General features: G+C 41.6%; 1 protein-coding gene across 2 annotated transcripts in view; it reads right to left on the reverse strand.

The window, feature by feature from the left end:
- Positions 1-20,265, reverse strand: part of RBKS (ribokinase) — a 112,139-nt gene that overhangs the window by 40,463 nt on the left and 51,411 nt on the right. The window contains exons 5-6 of one of the 2 annotated variants that reach the window (XM_030557318.1): positions 15,287-15,451; positions 8,827-8,918 (exon numbers count right to left, since the gene is read on the reverse strand). In XM_030557318.1, the coding sequence (XP_030413178.1) occupies positions 8,827-8,918; positions 15,287-15,451 (257 nt within the window). The remainder of the gene's footprint in view (positions 1-8,826; positions 8,919-15,286; positions 15,452-20,265) is intronic. The other variant, XM_030557319.1, reaches the window with a different exon arrangement.

Genomic DNA, 20,265 nt, shown 5'->3' on the forward strand with positions numbered 1-20,265 from the left:
CTCTGATAATTTATCAGTGATAATGAATAAACTCTTGATTCCAGATATTAATTATTCCTTCAGAAACTATTCAGCTTTCACTAACACAATAATATGGAGAAATCAATGTGATAATATAACTGTATAACTTTTTTCATGACAGGTTGTTCATGGTAGGTCTCTCTCTTATGTAAACTGTTTTTTATATTTATACAGTGCCTTTCACAGTGCTCTGCAAATATTAACTAATTAATCTTTATTTGACCTCCGATAGCTAGGCCGTGATTATCCTACTTATTTCACAGATGAGGAAAGCAAGGGCCAGAAAGATTGAGACTAACTCAAGACTGCACAAGTCACTAGCAGAGCTGGAATCACAACTCATATGAGTCATGAATCAGACCTTTCCCCAACATGTAAGCAACTTTGCTTCTTCTAAAAACCTTTTCAATACCCCTTCTGCATAATCAGATAACTCTAAGGGTATGTCTACACTACGGGATTATTCTGATTTTACATAAACTGGTTTTGTAAAACAGATTGTATAAAGTTGAGTGCACGCGGTCACACTAAGCACATTAACTCGGTGGTGTGCGTCCATGTACCGAGGCTAGTGTCGATTTACAGAGTGTTGCACTGTGGGTAGCTATCCCGTAGCTATCCCATAGTTCCCGCAGTCTCCCCCACCCATTGGAATTCTGGGTTGAGATCCCAATGCAAAAACAGTGTTGCGGGTGATTCTGGGTAAATGTCGTCACTCAACCCTTGCTCCATGAAAGCAACAGCAGACAATCATTTCGTGCCCTTTTTCCCTGGATTGCCCTGGCAGATGCCATAGCATGGCAACCATGGAGCCCGTTTTGCCTTTTGTCACTGTCACCATATGTGTACTGGATGCTGCTGACAGACGCGGTACTGCAGTGCTACAAAGCAGCATTCATTTGCCTTTGCAAGGTAGCAGAGACAGTTACCATCCCTATTGCACCATCTGCCATGCCATTGTAAATTGGCGATGAGATGATGGTTATCAGTCGTTCTGTACCATCTGCTGCTGTCACGGGTGCTCCTGGCTGGCCTCACTGAGGTCGGCTGGGGGTGCATGGACAAAAATGGGAATGACTCCCCGGGTCATTCCCTTCTTTATGTTTTGTCTGAAAAAGTCAGTCCTGCCTAGAATATGGGACAAGTGTACTAGAGAACCAGAGAGCACAGCCTCTCCGTGTCAGAGCCCCAGGGATCCCACAGAAATGATGAGCTGCATGCCATTCTAGGGGGTGCCTCTGCAACAACCCCACCCGTTGCTTCCCTCCTCCCCCAAGACTCCTGGGCTACCGTGGCAGTGTCCCCCCATTTGTGTGATGAAGTAATAAAGAATGCAGGAATAAGAAATACTGACTTTTTAGTGAGATAAAATGAGAGAGAGGAAACGTCCAGCTGCTATGATAATTCAGGCAGTACAGAATCTTTTCTTTAGACATGAAGGGGGGGGGGGGCTGATGGAGCTCAGCCTCCAGTTGCTATGATGAAGACGGTTACCAGCCGTTCTGTACCATCTGCTGGGGATGACCGGGAGTCATTCCCATTTTTACCCAGGCGCCCCTGGCCGATCTCACCAAGGCCAGCCAGGAGCACTCACGGGCTGATGACGACGATGGATAGCAGTCATATTGTACCATCTGCCACCGGGATGGGGATGCTGGTGTTCAGCGCAGCAGCACCCCATCTACCTGCAGTATGCAGTAGATATAGGGTGACATTGAAAAAAGGCGAGAAACGTTTCTTTTTCCTTTTTCTTTCGGGGGGGGAAGGGTGTAAATTGACGACATACCTTGAACTACCTGGGAAAATGTTTTTGACCCTTCAGGCATTGGGAACTCAGCCAAGAATGCAAATGCTTTTCGGAGACTGCGGGGACTGTGGGATAGCTGGAGTCCTCAGTACCCCCTCCCACCCTCCATGAGCGTCCATTTGATTCTTTGGCTTTCTGTTATGCTTGTCACACAGCACTGTGCTGTGGCCTCTGTCTATCATAGCCTGGAGAATTTTTCAAATGCTTTGTCATTTCGTCATCTTTAAGGGAGCTCTGATAGAACAGATTTGTCATCCAGTATCTCCCATACGGTCCGTGCTGGAGCTATTTTTGGATTTGGGACTGCATCGCCACCCGTGCTGATCAGAGCTCTATGCTGGGCAAACAGGAAATGAAATTCAAAAGTTCGCGGGGCTTTTCCTATCTACCTGGCCAGTGCATCCGAGTTCAGATTGCTTTCCAGAGCGGTCACAATGGTGCACTGTGGGATACGGCCCGGAGGCCAATATCGTCGATTTGCAGCCACACTAACCCTAATCTGACATGGCAATACCGATTTCAGCGCTACTCCTCTCGTCGGGGAGGAGTACAGAAATCAGTTTAAAGAGCCCTTTATATCGATATAAAGGGCCTCATTGTGTGGACGGGTGCAGGGTTAAATCAGTTTAACACTGCTAAGTTCGGTTTAAACGCGTAGTGTAGACCAGGCCTAAGTATAGTTAGGGTCAGACTTGAATCTCAGATGCGTGGCATGTATTGCTACCTATCCTTCAAGGCGAGACCACAAGACACACAAATACCTTGTGTGATTGTTTTTATTACTTGTATTGTGGTAGCACTTAGAGGCCAGAGCCTCATTGTGCTATGCTTTGTACTAACATATAACAAAGAGATGGTCATTGCCCTTGAGAAAGTCAACTTGTACATGTCAGTCTTCTCAAAATTTAAAAAGATGAAACGTTAGAAAAGGTCTCTCTTGTTTTCACTAAAATGAAACTTGATACATTTATTCTGAGTTTCTTTCATTAGAAGAATTAGGAGAATGGAGAGCTAGCACATTCCTGCAGAAACCTCAGGGATTAAGCTGTTACATCTGGTGTACAGAGAATTAACAAACCAGTTTCAACAAGCTTGATCTTTCTGGGAAAAGAAGCAGGGGGGGAGGGGGGGAACTAAAATACAAGCTAAGCAAAGAAATAACTGATAACCTTGCAAGATTTATTTTGAGTATTTTGCTCATAAACCACATAGAAAGAACTGTCAGATGTAAAAAAATATTTATTACTGAAGGAAGCAAGAGTAAAAAAACAGCTTGTGAAAACCCTTCTAGACAAACTAATGGTAGATGTTCCACTGATAGCATAACTTTGTTTGCTTCTTTCCAGTACATCCATCCATAAGGAACAAGATATGCTGTTATACCATATCCTGCATGCAAAAGCATTAATATCTAAAGTGTTTAAAGAATGACAGACATTAAGGTGTGAAATTATATTAGATACACACATTTGGGATCCGATATCACATGATACATCCGGTATCACATGTCACACCTGACACCTCCAAGCCTTTGATATTTTGTGAGGGAAGAGGCTGAAAGACTTCACATTCAAGACTGCTGACCTATGAAAAGATAAACAATAGAAATTCCTGGCTCAAGCACATGACTGTTTTCAGACAATCCTGAGCTCTTTTTTCTTTAGTTATGTAATAATATGAATTATAGTATGGCTCTTGCCACTGAATGCAGGATGCCATAATCTAATTGGCTGTTTCATCATTTCTGCTGATACGGTACTCCTGTGTATACTAACATGAGATTAATAGCTTCCTATGAATATACCTAGAAAACTTTAATACCAGTGGAGTCTGACAGGGACCGTGTTGTGTGTATGTGGGGGGAGAGAGTGGGTTTTTGGGGTGCTGAAAGTGTGTCAGCATGCTGTCTTGTAAGTTCAGACTCCCCTTCCCCCCTGCCTCTCTCCCTCTCTCACTCAAAGCAAACAATAAATGTTTGCTTTTCTCTGAGCTGACAAGCAGCCGGCTTCTCCAAATCGAGCTTTGAAAGGGCATTTCCGCATTCCTGCAGCCGATTTCACAACAATGACACAAGTGGCCACTTGACTTAAGGGGATTATGGGACGTTTCCAGACGCTGATCACAGCACAGTAACGCATTCACACTTGTGCCATGGCACTCTAGCAGGCGTGCAGCAAACGTTATTCCACTCATCAAGGTGGAGTACAAGCAGCGCTGTAGCTGTGGAGTCAGAGAGCTCTACATGCCTTGCCAGTGTGGACAGGGAGTGAGCTAGGGTGCCTGGGGCTGCTTTATTGTGCTGTAACTTGCAAGTGTAGCCAAGGCCTTAGTGAAAGTATTTTCAGTGGAGTGGAGAGGGTGGAAACTGTATTGAATGGGGTCAATAATGTAGCTGGAAGATTGGAACTTAAGGCAGCAACTGTAGACGGCACATCCAATAAGCTTGATGAGGAAGGGAAGAATAGAGATATGGCAGTAGATGGAGAGGCAGGAGGGGTCAAGATTGGGTTGAATGGAGGACAGGTTGTATGATTTTGAAAGAAAATGGATGACATACCTAAGATATATAGAAGAAACAACAGTATAGTTGTAGATTGCCAAAATGTGTACATTCAAAATGAGAAATATGATAAAGAAACATAATAGTTAAAGACCAGAGGATAGAGAGTTTGTTTTCTATTCTCTCTTTAGTGGGATTCCTACATATTAAAACTGTTATTGCTTTAAGTGACACCTATAGTTAATGTTGCCAGACACTTCATTATAAATTACTTATTTAAATTACTATTTAAGTTACTTATAACTTTGCCAAACTTTAACCATTTGGGCTGAAGTCTTCCATGCCGGTGTCTACCTCAGGTTGAATTTTGGGGGAAATTTCAGCTTAAATGGTTCAGCTGTTTCTGTAAACAAGGTCAGGGAAAAACTGGTTGTTTTGCCATGTTATTTTTTTTAACAACAATTTCATTGAGAATCTCTAGCATCTCAATGCTAATATCATATGAGGAGGACAAAAAGAACTGTTGAATAACTTTGTTGTTGTTGTCCTTTATGATCGAAGAGAACATTGATGGTATTCTCTCTTGTGAGTACAATTGTGGCTAAAAAGTCTGATGTGTGGGTGGCAGTCCTTTCCACGTTGAGTGCATATGTAGCTCGATACTGGGGACGGGATTACAGTCTATGCCCACGGAATCTTATGCTGTTTACGACTCAGCCTTTGTGCCTCAAGAGCCATATGGTAATTAATCTCGAACTAACTCCATCACTGACTGCTGCTTGCCAGAGTGATCCGTCTGTTGCTGACAACTCCCAGCTGTCAACGTCAATGTTGCATTGCTTCAAGTTAAGCTTCAGTGTGTCCTTGAAGTGTTTCTTCTGGTCGCCTTGTGTGCAGTTACTCACTTTCATTTCACCATACAGCAACTGCTTTGGCATTCTGGTGTCATCCATCCTCAACACATGACCAGCCCAACATAAGTGTGATGTGATGAGCAATCCTTGTAGAATGGCTGTGTTCCAGAACCTCGTTATTGCTAACTTTATCCTGCCATTTGATGTGGAGTATGGCACACAGATGTTGTAAAAGGAACTTATCTAGAAGGTTGATGCGATGCCTGTAGCAGGTCCAGGTTTCACACTCATACAACAAATTGGACAGCACAACCGCTTTATAAACTTTTAGCTCAATTTGAAGTCTAATACAATGTTGTTGCCAGACTCTGCCTGATAGTCTGCCAAATGATGACATGACTTTTGTTATGATTTGTTCATTGAATGAGGCAGAGGCCCTGTCAAAAAACTAGTACGTAATTATGTCATTAGACTGTATCACAATGCACATGCACATGAAGACCAAATTAACATTGCACTGGCAACCTTAATTCAGGCATTTTCTAACTTTTGAGTGCTCATCTTTGCAACATTAACATTCTTTTAACCTAGTTCTTTTGGATGTAACACGATATACGTGATACTATATATGTTGTACTGAAAGAAAGAGAGAGAAAAATACTACACTGAGGGTATGGCTACACTTGACATTTCAAAGCGCTGCCGTGGCAGCGCTTTGAAGTGTGAGTGTGGTCGGAGCGCCAGCGCTGGGGGAGAGCTCTCCCAGCGCTGCACGTAAACCACATCCCTTACGGGTGTAGCTTGCAGCGCTGGGAGCCGCGCTCCCAGCACTGCGGCACTGATTACACTGAGGCTTTACAGCGCTGTATCTTGCAGTGCTCAGGGGTGTGTTTTTTCACACCCCTGAGCGCAAAAGTTGCAGCGCTGTAAAGCGCCAGCGTAGCCATGGCCTGGCATTGGCTGAATTGGGATTTGCACTGAAGCTAAGCATTTCTCATTAGTGTTATCTTCAAACAGAGGTTTCTGAAAGGAACAATTGAGCCACATTTTTGGAATTACATCAGTGAAAATCTGTAGTAACTCCACTGAAGCCAACAGATTTATATTAGTGTAACAGATCATTTGCACCACTGTCTCTCCCAATTACAACACGAAAGCTGTGAAATATGTAACTGGTATATACTACCATTACATGACATTTTCGTACACGACTGATGGACTTGGTAGAGATATATGTATATAAATCTACCTACCAAAATCCTCAAATGCATATTAAAAGTGATTTGAAATTTAAGGAAATCATAACAGGAAACTGAAAACATGTGGAACGGGGGTATATAAAAATTCTAAATAAAAACATACTGATATAAAATACCTTTTACATTTCTGACATAGGAAAAACAAATGCTTCAACTGCTTCTGTTTTCTTAACAAAGGAAGAAAACTCTGACAGAAGCTCACCCCAAAAAGCAATTCTAACAATGACAAATCAGTAAGCATGGATGGGATGAAGGACAATATAGATGATTCCTATACTTCTGGTAAGGAAATGGATTTCATTGTAAGGTGCAAAAGGTTACTGTTATAAATATTAAGTTGCAAAGAAAACTATCTACCTGTAATTCTCAATCTCAGAAAGTGCTCTAACAGGGCATCACTCTTGGGTCTGCCCTCCACAATGTCACAGGCAGGAACTTCCATAAAATGAGTATTTTAAAATGAATAAGCCTCCTGACCAGCAGAAGTTGTGTGCCTATATTTGCTGAGAAGATAGTATGATCCCTACTGTCTCCAATGGGTAGTTCCTTTTTTAAGCAAACAGTAGAAAGCATGAAGAATGCAAATTGAACCCCCAACTCTGCAGGCAATGTGTGTGAGAGAGAGTGAGGATCTGCTATAATTATACACCTGTATTTCTTCTTCTCAGAAAGGAAGTAATTTTCTTTTCTCCAAGTGGTGGTGGTAATATACCTTTACTCTAGCAGACAAAAAATCTCAAGGGATGTCTCTCTGAAAGCTGAAGTTGTAGCAATAAATTGTAACATAGAGGAAACAGCAACATTCATGTTGGCAGTAGCAGTGAGAAAAAATATCAGGGATAGAACAGTAATAAAGAAATAAGTTTTGTATTTAACAAGTAGGGAATAAAATCCCACAGCCAAACAAGTAAACAGTGACAACCAGGAAAAAACAACCGGAAGTGAACTAGAGGGGTGGGAGAGTTGGGCTGCTCTCAGATCCAAAATAGGTTCTGTAGCACTATTAGGCAACTCTTGGATTAACGACCTTATGGAGAGCAAGGCAATAAAGCTTTCAGAGAACTCCAGGTGTCTACCCGGAAAATTGCCCCAAAAGGAATGATTAGAGGTTGGCTCTGAACATTCTCCATCATGTAGGTGAATTCTGATGGCTGTTAGATTTGTCTGAGCCACGAGAAATGCACTGCCAGTTGAGCTGGAAAATCAGCCCCCAGACTCTTGATGAGCCACAATGACTGACCTTGCTGGAAAGGGCTGACTACTTCGCAGATGTCGAAATGCTGTGACGGGGTCTAACTTAACAGACTTGCACCAAAATGGGTACTGCTGACACAATTTTGATGGCCATTTGGGTCATTTAGAACTTGTCCAGTGATGTCTTATGGGCCATCATGTCATTGGTTTTAGCAGAAATTTCAGAATAGGCTAACTGAGTCTTGATGTACAACCTTCAGCCAGGGACATTGGGATAGTGATACCACAGCAAGCTGAGTCATGGTTTCCCCTAAACCCTATGTCATGTTCACCAGGGATCTCTTACAACCATATTCAAGGTATGGCTTTTACCTGCTGGTTGCTCCTCACACAGTTCTGATAATAAGGGAGAAAACCATAGCAACAGTAACAATAACATACAGCAGCAAATTCAAACAAGGGCCTTGTGGGGCACACACACCAACTTGTTTCCTGTGATACACACAATCATTTGTTTTTGGATAAATATTATCCTGACAATAGCAGAGAAAAGGGAGGGGAAAAAGAAAATCTTGGAAATTGACAAACTGGAAGAATGGAGGGCTCTGCTGTTGTACGCTGGCAGCAGCAGCCCATAAAAGTCCCTCTGCTATGTGCACTGAAAAAGTAACTAACAGGTAGGGACATATGAAGCTGCTTTTACCCTCTCAGTGGCAGCATACACACAAACACCTTCTCTGGTAAGGCAAGTTAAGAGCATCACAGTGCTATATCTAATGACATTCCCATTATTCACACAGAGGGAAGACAAGACTGGGAGTGAAGATCTATTTTAATATGTACCATTTAGAGCAAAACACATTTTAAGAGTGTCTCATTTATGGATCTCGTGTTCACTCATCCACTCCTCTCTTAGTAACCCACCTTATGGCCAAGAAGGGCTGGCCTCAGTTCTCTCGGAAGCCTGTTAATTCTACTTCAAGTGCTATCTAGAAGGGTTATTCAAGAGTGAAGCAAAGTATTCCTCCTTCCTCATTGGCCTCGGGGCCAAGCCTACTGCTTCCCCAGTGTTTGAGAGAGAAGTCTCAGGAACCTGGCTTGATTCCCCCTATGATGTACTGGTGGGGACAGAGTCCCTTTTAAGTTTCACTGTCCACGTCACTGTTCTCTAACATGACAGCTGGCCATTACCTCACTTTCGTTGCAACAGAAGATGTCGGAATGGGTGTAAAATTGTGGATCTAGTTCTGCATGGGCTGGAGCAGGATTAAATAAAGTCTTCACTGCAACAGAATGAAAGAAGTCTAAATCAATGGCATAATACATTTACAAACCACTGCCTGGAACCCCAAACTCCCTATTGGAGCTAATGCATTTCAGCTCCTCATCTTCTCCTCACGGATATGCAAACTACTCACAGACACATAAAACCCAGAAAAACCCTGTTTTTTTATTTTACAAAGTATTTAACCATTTTCTTTATTGTATTACAGAAAAATACATAAACCACCCAAACTGATATGCATTCATCTGCTTTTAGAGGGAAATGAGAGGAAAGCAACAGGCAAGATTCAAACTGTATTCAAAAGATTTTTTTTTAACTAAAAAAAATTCTAAATGTAGATATCTAATATAAATCATTTCATTTGTGAAGTGTCTTCCCTCATTTACTAACATGAGCTTTACTAACATTGATTTAGCCTCAGAACTTCCTGGGAGGAAGGTAAGCATTGTAATCTTAATTTTACACATGAGGAAACTGGGTCACAGAGTGACGAAGGCTTTGTCTAGACTACAATTTTAAAGCATTAGGAGGTGTTAGCTAATGTTCCAACACTAGGATAGCTGGTGGAGATGATATCTTGGTTAAAACCCGTCAAAGTGTGTTAGCTAATACCTCCTAACAACTTGTCTTTAAACTTACTCTAGACAAAGCCTCAGGCCTCATCTACACTAGAAAAGGTTTGCCATATCAGTAGAATGTAAGTGACTTACTCAATGTTACACAGAAATCTATGAATTCCTTGCTCTGCCAGTCTCCTGGTTAGTACATCTGTTCCTTAGCTACAAGATCATCCCTTCTTCCATAGGAAACATATCCTCTTAGATTAGAAATTTACTTATATTCAGTGACAGAAATTTTCAAACTTGCAAGTCTGCCTCTTAAATCTATATTTAGGCACCTGAGCGTAAGCAGCCTGAATTTCAGACACGCCAACACTTATGAATCCATTTTATTTGAACGGAAGCCTCAGGTGATCAGAAACTTCAGGAATATGAATGTAGAAGCTGAACTTTAGACACTCAGATTTGAAAAGTTTAGGCCAGTGACAACTTCACAATTCCTCTCTATCTTCTTATCATTTGAAAATGCTGTTGCAGACAAAACAACTACATTACAAGAACATTACTGAAGTTGGCAAATCAAACACTCAGAAGTTAGGAAATGCTAGAAGTAGGCTTGCCTGTGCAGCCTTAATTCAGGCCCCTTGTGCATTGCATTTATGATACAGTCTAATTATATGATTATCACATTTTTTTCATAGTTTTTCTTAACTTTGAGTGCTTATCTTTGCCACCTTAATAATGTTCTATCAACATAGTGTTTTTGTATGTGATTTCCCAGTATTTTTTTAAAAAGCAAAATGAAAACAGAAATGCCATCATCTGGCATCATATTGATATACTCATGTAGATCATCAGCAGGACTGGAACTTTTAGATCCACTGCACAGACCTCTGCAATTTGGGCTAACAGAGTAACTAACAGCAGTAGTACTTTGTTTTTCTGTATGTGGACCAGCACTAAAGGCAGATGGGACACTTTGCCAGTGGATTTCAGAGATATTCGCTGACAGCAGAGGAATGTAAGACTCAGGAATCTGGGGTGTCATTCCAGGCTCTGGAGGGAGTGCATTTAGTGGGCATAGACTCTTCTGCCCTTTCAATGCAAGCTTAATCCCTTCTCCCTAGTCCTCTCTCTTCTCCACCCCTCGCCACCCCATTTCAGTCCTGTACTCCTTACCTAGCTGCAGTCAGTCTCCATTCCTCAGCCTTTTCACCCCAGTCCTAGACTCTTTGTCCACCCATTTCTAGACTCAACCCTTTGAACTTCCTGTCCTAATCTTTCTCCCATCACTCCCAATCTTCACCACCCCCTGTGCCCTCACTCCCAGTGTGCTTGCCCAGCCCTGGCCTGGAGCAACCAGGAACAGGAATTATAAGGAAAGTCTTGTAAACCCCCTGCTGGATTCATTTCCATCCATAGAGAACTGCATCACAATTCTCCTCCAACACATCATTAATGGGCCTGATATTATTAACTTCCATTTTATATTGTCCATCATCTCCAAGGCACTTTGGGATCCTTGAACTTTTCAAGCACAGGAAGAACTGCACTCACCACTGAAATGGAGCCGCCTCTGGGAAGGGACATGGCAGCAGTTTAACAGCACACAGCAACATTACACAGCAGTTAAAAGAAGGAATACAGTGTTCAAGTCAAACTTCCAGGGGAATTCATGTATGCTCAATATAGTTCCTCAAGATGGTGTCTAACTAGGATAGATCAGAGGCTAACACCCTTGCTTTTGCAGAAACTGTCATGGAATCTTTCATGACCAGAGACATTGGGAAAACCAATTTTTTCCATATGTAGTTTGCAAAACCAATACAAGTGAGATTCACTGAATGGAAATGTAGAGCTCCTAGGCCTCCATCCATCCTCACCTCCTTTTTTAAAATTCCTTTTAATTAAAAAACAAAAATAAAAAAGCACCAAACTGAAAACAGAGATTTAACGCATCTAGATAGGCATCTAGATGTGCATCTGTTAAATAAAAATAGTCTACTGTACTTCCTAACATATAGTATTGCATTATACATGAGGGTGCTGCAGGCTAAACCGCGGGAAACAACTAACAGCCAGGATGGGTTTAAGATTCCAGTGTTACAAAGCAAAACATTTACTTAGATTTGACTGTACAGAGCATTTGCCAACATGCAGCATATTATCTATGGCAGAGTTGGCCCAAAAAAGGTTTGACTGCACAAAGATTCCAGACTGAAGACTCAGAACAGTACTAGTCCTAAGGCTGCTCCTGTCTCTTGCTGACACATTGTACTGCCTAATGCTGCTAAAGCTACGTCTTCACTGTGTACTTTACAATGGCACAGCAGTGCCGCTACAGCCCTGCTGCTGTAACGGTACATCTACACTACCTGCTGGATCGGCGGGTAGCAATTAATCTATCGGGGAATTGATTTATCGCGTGTAGTGTAGACATGATAAATCGATCCTTGATTGCTCTCCCATCGACTACTGAACTCCAGCAGCATGAGAGGCGGAAGCAAAGTCGACGTGGGAGCCGCAGCCGTTGATCCAGCGCTGCGAGGATGCAAAGTAAGTAATTTTAATTCAATTTAAGATACGTCGACTTCAGCTACACTATTCTCATAGCTGAAGTTGCGTATCTTAGATCGATTCCCCCTCCCCGCGTGTAGACCAGGCCTTAGGTATGCAGTGTAGCTGCTCTTTATCAGCAGGACAGAGCTCTCCTGCTGGGGGAAAAAAAAAAAAAACAGTAGTTTTGTCGGTAGGAGAGTGACTCCTGCTGACAAAGGGCTGTCCACGCCAGCGCTTTTCATTGGTAAAACTTTTGTCAGTCTGGGTGTGTGTTTTTTTTCACACCCTTGAGAGTGCAGAGTAGACATAGCCATAGTCTTTGCTGGCCCAGTCAATGTGTTGTTTTTTCAAACTTCCATTTAATAGTGAAACATTCCATTTCTCCTTTGTCTTAGCCTAAGGAGGTACAGAAGTAAAATGTTTTAATCAAGATCACACATTGACTCAGTGGCAGAGTTGACACCATAACCCAGGAGTTACCTCAAGTCCACTGTTTTAACCACTACACTAAATTACTTTGACCATTTGGATATAGTGCAATCAGTAAAGGCCTTAAAAAATCCCCATCTCTCATGTAATCCAGGTATTCCCTAAATAACTGAGGTCTTTCAAGGATAACAGAATTATCTGAAAAATAAAATTTATTTGCAGAAAAAAAAATGGAAAAAAGCTAAAGTTTACATTAGCCTGAAAGAAACATTTCCCCACCCCTGCATTTATCGTTGTTAAAATATTTAAGAGGAAAAATTTTGGGGACTGCCTGTTCAGATTGCCCCATGCCTATCCTGTCATGACAGTACAGCTGGTGACTGGCATGCTAAAAAGCCGCTGCTGTATAATTGATAAAATTATGCATGTTGGTTCTGGTCTGCATATATTTATTTCAAAGCAAAGGAACCTTTTTGACAGAAACATTATGAATAATTACAATTATAAAACTGTCAAGGTTTAAATTCAAGGTCTCAGAGAAAACTTCTTCCCATGCTAGTTTTGTCCTTTTGTATTTGGTAAAATAGATTTTTTTTTCTACTCTGAGCTTTTGTTTTGTTTTGTTTTTTAATGGAGAACAAGCAGCATGGCTCTGGCTTCTTAGCTTGTCATCCATGTTGTCAGCACATTACTGGGAATGGTGCTTGGCAGTTAACTTGTACTCAGTTTTCTAGCGGGCTCTACAACACTGAGAGGGTAATGTGTAATTAACAGCCACTATTTAATTTCCCAAATATACTGATTTAAAACCTGAAAAACATTCCCCATCAGATTTCACAATTTTAAGTTAGGTCAAATTTTGAGAATAGAGTATTTCAGAGGACTCCTTTGAAGATATTTTGCAGTCACACAACGTGAGGTTTTTCTGTTGGGAGAATGTCCTACGCCTGCCCTAGTGGCTTTTAGGCAGTTGTTTGACAGTTGTCTCAGAGCAGCAACCAAAATGGGCTCAGAAGATAGGCTTCCATGGATGGAAATGGATCCAAGTTAAGAAACAGTGGGGTTCTTGCTGGACTACCGAAATAGAGGTGTTAAACTGCAATTTGGAAAGCACTTGGTCTCACAAAAGTTTTCTGATTGATAAACCAAATGTAGGGGTGGAAAGGAGTCACAAACAAACCCATTTAAGTCATATTTGCATCAAAATAATTTTGAATTCATGATACTATTATATGGATTTTTGTTCCAATGTGCACAATCCTATTAATGATATCCATAAACACTTAAAACAACTAAAGTTTCAGGGACAGATTCTTCCATCTTGCACTTTACACAGTTGTTTAAGCTGTGAAAAGTATATGAAAAATGTGTTTAAAATGCCACTAAATATGATAACATTTTAACCCACTTTGCACTGGTATAGATGACCTCAAGAGGTACAAGGCAGTGGAGAATAAGATCCTCAAATCCTTCTAAACCAGGTGTTCTCAAACTTCATTGAACCGTGACCCCCTTCTGACAACAAAAATTACTATACGATCACAGGAGGTGGGACTGAAGCCTGAGCCCTGCTGCCCTGTGGAGGGGCCCAAAGGCAAAGCCCGAGCCCCGCCCCCCCGGGCAGAGGGGCCAAAGCCAAAGGGCTTCAGCCCCATGCAGGGGGCCTGTAACCTGAGCCCTGTCACCTAGAGCTGAAGCCCTCAGGCTTCAGCTTTGGCTCCAGGCAGTGGGGTTCGGGCTTCAGCTTCCGCCCCAAGCCCCAGCAAGTCTAATGCCAGCCCTGGCTGCCCCATTAAAAAGGGCTTGTGACCCACTTTGAGGTCCTGAGCCACAGTTTGAGAACCGCTTTTCTAAATGTAAGGTATCATGATTTGGAAGCATGAGGCTGGGGCTAGGAGCAAGGAAATCCTGAATCATAATCCCAGCTCTGTCACTGATCTGTGCGTGACTTTAGCCAAGTCATTTACTGCAACCTTTCAGGCTCAGTTTCCCAGTGGGTAAAATGAGAACAAAATTTTGAATTTCACATGGCCTAATGGCCATGGCCATCATTGCTTAATCTTTCACACAATATTGTTTAAATGCTGTGGTGGATAAACTTGGGTAATTTAAAGTGCTACAAACAAAACAAAACATCACATCAACACTGAAACTCCATTCTCTAGGAAAAGAACAACAGCTTTTATCCATACGCTTCTTCAGTGTAGAAATCCACTGTCACAAAATAATCTATTCTGAAAGGCACAGTAACAATTAGATTTAAATTCCTGCCTGTGACATTATCCATTCTATGGCAACATGCCAAATACACTGAATACACGTGGAGTTGTTGCTAAATCAGTAAATAATCAGAGAGACTTTATGGCATTTTATTATTTTTAATACTTGTATATAGCACCACAAATATGAATGGTGCTATACCGGAAGAATAGAGACATAAGCCTAATTCTGAATTTAGTGCATAAATTTTATATAAACATAGCTCTATTTATTTAACTGAACTACTCCTGTTTTGTACTGGTGTGAGATCAGAATCAGGTCCATGGTTCTACTCCCTGCCTTGAGGCTAGATAAAAGAGGTTTACACAAAATGAGATTATGTAGATGTTTGTCTGCCATGATATGCATTGTGATATTTTAAAATTTAATTTAGGTTTTATTAGAGTGGCATGAGGTTGTGGTCACTGTTTCATCTGTACTATAGGCTAGTGTGACAGAAATTAAAATGGTTTGCAGAAACCATGAAGAAAACTTTTGCAGAGACGAGACAAAGATGCAAAAGCAGTAACCTAATTGATGAACACTTAAGGTAAATTACCTCCATTGGAGTATGCCATTTTTAGGGCTTCCAGAGAAATAGCAGGTGTTATTTCTAGCTGGCAGATGATCACTTTGGCCTTGCAAATGGCATTAGCAGCCCTCTTCAGGTCTTCAGAATCCAAAAGCAAATTGGCTCCTGCGACTATGACAATAACATTCTGTCCTGAAGAGAAGATTCCATGTTTTAAACTATATACTACAATAAATTAAGGTAAATAAAACAACTCTTTGCCCTTTTCCAGTGCCTTTCACATGAGGATTTCAAAGCGCTTTTCAAAAAAACTTGGAAAGCTGCATGCTTGTGCACTTAATCATCCAAAGATTTCAGTGACAAAGACCTGTGCATAAAAGATGTTATATTGTACTCCAAACACAATGAAGTATAGACATATTTTTGAGGATTTAACATGCAGAGTTTTTTTTCCCAAGTTTGATTTTCATGTTCTGTTTGGACTAAAAAGAACCACTACACTACCAAATTGGAGATACCAGGGTACTGAGTGTCCCCTAAAAACATCTGTGCCTTCCTGTGATGTTACCTTAGCAGAAGTAATCACACTGATATAGTGAGTCACGATGCCCAAAATGCATTCAGAATTTTAACCATCCCTTTAGTTTAGGATCACTGCATATTGGATTAAATCTGTGAAAATTACAAGCATCCTGTGAATTTCAAGGAGAGGCAATCAGGGACACTCCACATTGTCAGTGTTTTGAAGCATTGTGAGAACCTGAAACAGGCCCTACCACCAATGGCATGAGTATTAAAACAGATAGTTAATATTTGACTCATAAGAACTCTTTACAGAATATGTGGAGGAAGTAAAGATGGGCAGCCAATACCTTTGGCTCTTCCAATGGATATGCTGTAAAGCACAACTAGGGCAATAGTTCAAATCCCTTCCGGTGTCCTTTTTATTCTGGTTGTTTGTTTAATGTATACAACTGGATGGGGAGGTTCATTACCCTAGGCTCTTGCTATTGTATTAAAAAACAAACAAACCAAAACAAGCATATTGCCTCTATTTGATTGCAGTTCTGTTTTTAGTTATACTGTTAAGATACTGAGAGACTTTCAGGCATGGATGCCTGCTAATTAAAATGTATTATTAATTACTAAGTATTAAATTCAATAAACCAGTTGCTCCTTGATCTACAGCTCCTACTCCTTGCCTCCACTGAAGATTCCTTTAGGGGCTGCCAATCACTAAAGGACACCGATTTTGTAATGGATTGAGTTAAACAGCTAGGTTTTAAAAATGCATTTTTTTTCTTTGAATGAGACTTCAAAGTCCCTTGTGTAAGGAACATAGAAAGCAGATCTCCATGCTGACACTCTGAAGGGAAAGCAGGACAATGGAACAATGATCCCAAGCTTTCCAAAGCAATTCCACTGTCAATGACTTGGTTTAAAACATCTGAATAGCAAACCCTCAGCATTTTGGTCGACACCCTGTTTTTCAACAGATAAGCATGAGCATCTTGGTTGCAGGAAACCTCTCCAACAAATATATGCCATTCCAAAGCGTCTGGATTTTGCTATAGGAATATTCAAAGGCAAACAGCATCCATTTTGCCCAACATACCTTCTGAAAGTTTACATGGTGAGAAGCTAAAAATGGTGAATTGTAGCAGTCAGATGGAATAAAATTGTGGTGGCCCTCCATCTGAAGTGTATGCTACTTACAATCCCAAATTCTACCCATTGGAGTACCTGCATGGTCCTGCTGAAATAATGAGCAGCAAAATAGTTAACTTTAGAGTTAATGGCATATTAAGATAATTGTAGCTGTTTGTTTCAACCTGTTTTTGCAGATTCAAGGTAGGCAGCCCTGCACTGGGTCACAGACAGAAGGGTTTTATTCTGCAACTATAAAGGGCTAGAGACTTACATTTTGCTTTAGACCAATAGTCCTACTAGAGAAATACAATATTACTACATTGTACCAGACAGTACTGGCTCAATCCAATATTTAGTGAAATAATGGATCACATTAGGGTGACCAGATAGCAAGTGTGAAAAATCAGGATGGGGTGGGGGGGTCATAGGGGGAAATAGGTGGCTATATAAGAAAAAGCCCCAAATATCAGGACATCTGGTCACCCTAGATCACATTCTGCTTTTAGCTACACTGATTTTGTCTGGAGTAACACCACTGAAGACAACGAAGTTATTTCAAGTTTATACCAGTATAAATGAGAGCAGAATCTGGCTCAAAATATTCAAAGTTAGCATTTCTGAGTCTACTACTATGGCAACCAATTTGCTTAAACAAGGACATTGGTGACACCAAGCAGGTGGGAACCCAGCACCAGAGACAATAAAACTGTATTAAATAGCAATGGACACTAGCAGCCAAGAAAAAAACATTTCTGTGCAATGTTTATCCTGCAATTCCTTTACTTACACTAGTAGATCTTCATTTCAATTAAATGGCTAAGGACTACTCATGTGAATAAGGGTTTGCTGATTAGGGTTTTAGGCATTTCATTTAAAATAGCAAGGGCTACATTCTCAACCAGTGTAAACTAGCATAGCTCCACTGAAGAGATGGAGCTAAACAAATTTACACCAGTTAGGGATTTAGTCCTTATTTTAAAAGTCCTCCTGATACTTAAACCAGTATGAATGCTGAGTACATAGATATTGCTTTCAACAATGCTTTTAACCCTGCCGACATCACTTATCAGAAAGATGGTGGCCACTAGCAGTAGGCTGTGGGCTACATGGAGTCACTCAGGAAGGTTAATCTGAATTATCTATTTTTTGTGATTTTTTTAAATTGATTTTCAGAAAGAGCACAGACAATGAAAAGTACAAAAAGGTTAATTAACTTTTTAAATGGATTGTTTAAACTAGTGGCTCTCAACCTTTCTAGACTACTGTACCCCTTTCAGGAGTCTGATTTGTCTTACGTTCCCCCAAGTTTGACCTCACGTTTTGCTTACAAAATCAGACATAAAAATATAAAAGTGTCACCGTATACTATTACTGAAAAATTGCTTACTTTCTCATTTGTACAGTATAATTATAAAATAAATCAACTGGAATATAAATATTGTGTTTACATTTCAGTATACAGAGCAGTATAAATAAGTCACTGTCTGTATGAAATTTTAGTTTGTACTGACTTGGCTGGTGCTTTCTGTGTAAGCCTGTTGTAAAATTAGCCAAATATCTAGATGAGTTTATGTACCTCTGGAAGACCTCTGCATACCCACAGGGTACGCATACCCCTGGTGAGAACCACTGTGTGGATACTCATATATAGAATTAAATTGACCTTAATTCACCTTGGAAGTGAATTAAATTAAACTGAATTAAGACCACTTCATTTCTGAGTAAAAAAAATTCAAATTGGCTCTTAATGCAGTTTAATCCAATTTAAATTTACACCTTCAGTTAATACAGATTAATTTTTCTGAATACCCCTATGTAGACAAACCCTGAAAACTGCCAAATGAATTTAAAGTGCTATTTTTAAATACATTCTACAAATGCCTTATGATAGGAGTATCCAAGGCATGTCTACACTTAAAATGCGGCATCAGCACAACAAGATGCTCAAAAGTGACGGTAGAGAGCGTCTCCCATCGGTTTAGCTAATCTACCTCCGTGACAGGCAATAGCTATATCGGCAAGAGAGGTTCGCCCACCAACATAGTCTGTCTACGCTGCCGCTTAGGTAGGTATAACTACATTGTTCAGGGGTGTGGATTATTCACACCCCCAAGTGACCTAGTTATGGCAAAGTAATTTTATAATGTAGACCAGGGCTCAGAATACACTGCCAAATACAACAGGGGCACAGTTTTTCTTTAGAATACATGTGAAAGAGCCCTCAAGTCATCAGTGGTGTTTAAGGGCTTGTCTTCAAGGCTCCGCAGTGCAGACTATGGGGGCATGAATTGAACTATGCACTAAAGTATTGCCATGTAACTGCCCTATGTAGACCCTGCTAGTGTGAACTAAAAGGGACTAATGAGACTACGGCCATGTCTACATCTAAAATTTTGCAGCGCTGGTTGTTACAGCTGTATTAGTACAGCTGTATAGGGCCAGCGCTGCAGAGTGGCCACACTTACAGCAACCAGCGCTGCAAGTGGTGTTAGATGTGGCCACACTGCAGCGCTGTTGGGCGGCTTCAAGGGGGGTTCCGGGAACGCGAGAGCAAACCGGGAAAGGAGACCAGCTTCGCCGCGGTTTGCTCTCGCGTTCCCCGAACCACCCTGCAACCCTCAGGGAAGGAGACCTGCTTGCTCGGGGTTCCGGGAACGCGAGAGCAAACCGGGAAAGGAGACCAGCTTCGCCGCGGTTTGCTCTCGCGTTCCCCGAACCACCCTGCAAACCGCAGGGAAGGAGACCTGCTTGCTTGGGGTTCCGGGAACGAGAGAGCAAACCGGGAAAGGAGACCAGCTTCGCCGCGGTTTGCTCTCGCGTTCCCGGAGCCACCCAGCAAACCTTAGGGAAGGAGACCTGCTTGCTCGGGGTTCCGGGAACGAGAGAGCAAACCGGGAAAGGAGACCAGCTTGATTACCAGAGGCTTCCTCCTTCCACGGAGGTCAAGAAAAGCGCTGGTAAGTGTCTACATTGGATTACCAGCGCTGGATCACCAGCGCTGGATCCTCTACACCCGAGACAAAACGGGAGTACGGCCAGCGCTGCAAACAGGGAGTTGCAGCGCTGGTGATGCCCTGCAGATGTGTACACCTTCAAAGTTGCAGCGCTGTAACTCCCTCACCAGCGCTGCAACTTTCTGATGTAGACAAGCCCTACCTTAATGTAAACTAGGTTCCTTTTAGTTCACATTAGCAGGGTCTATGCAGGGCAGTTACAGTGCAACGCTTTACCATGTGCTGCAATTCACACTCCCATAGTCTGCACCGCAGCCGACAAACTCTGCTACATCTTAGCAGTCTCTCAGCCTATCAGAACAACTGCAGTAAGGGCTGCAGAGCTCCTGCACAGTATTTCAT

The sequence above is a fragment of the Gopherus evgoodei genome, chromosome 3, assembly GCF_007399415.2.
Source record: "Gopherus evgoodei ecotype Sinaloan lineage chromosome 3, rGopEvg1_v1.p, whole genome shotgun sequence".
Lineage (NCBI taxonomy): Eukaryota > Metazoa > Chordata > Testudines > Testudinidae > Gopherus > Gopherus evgoodei.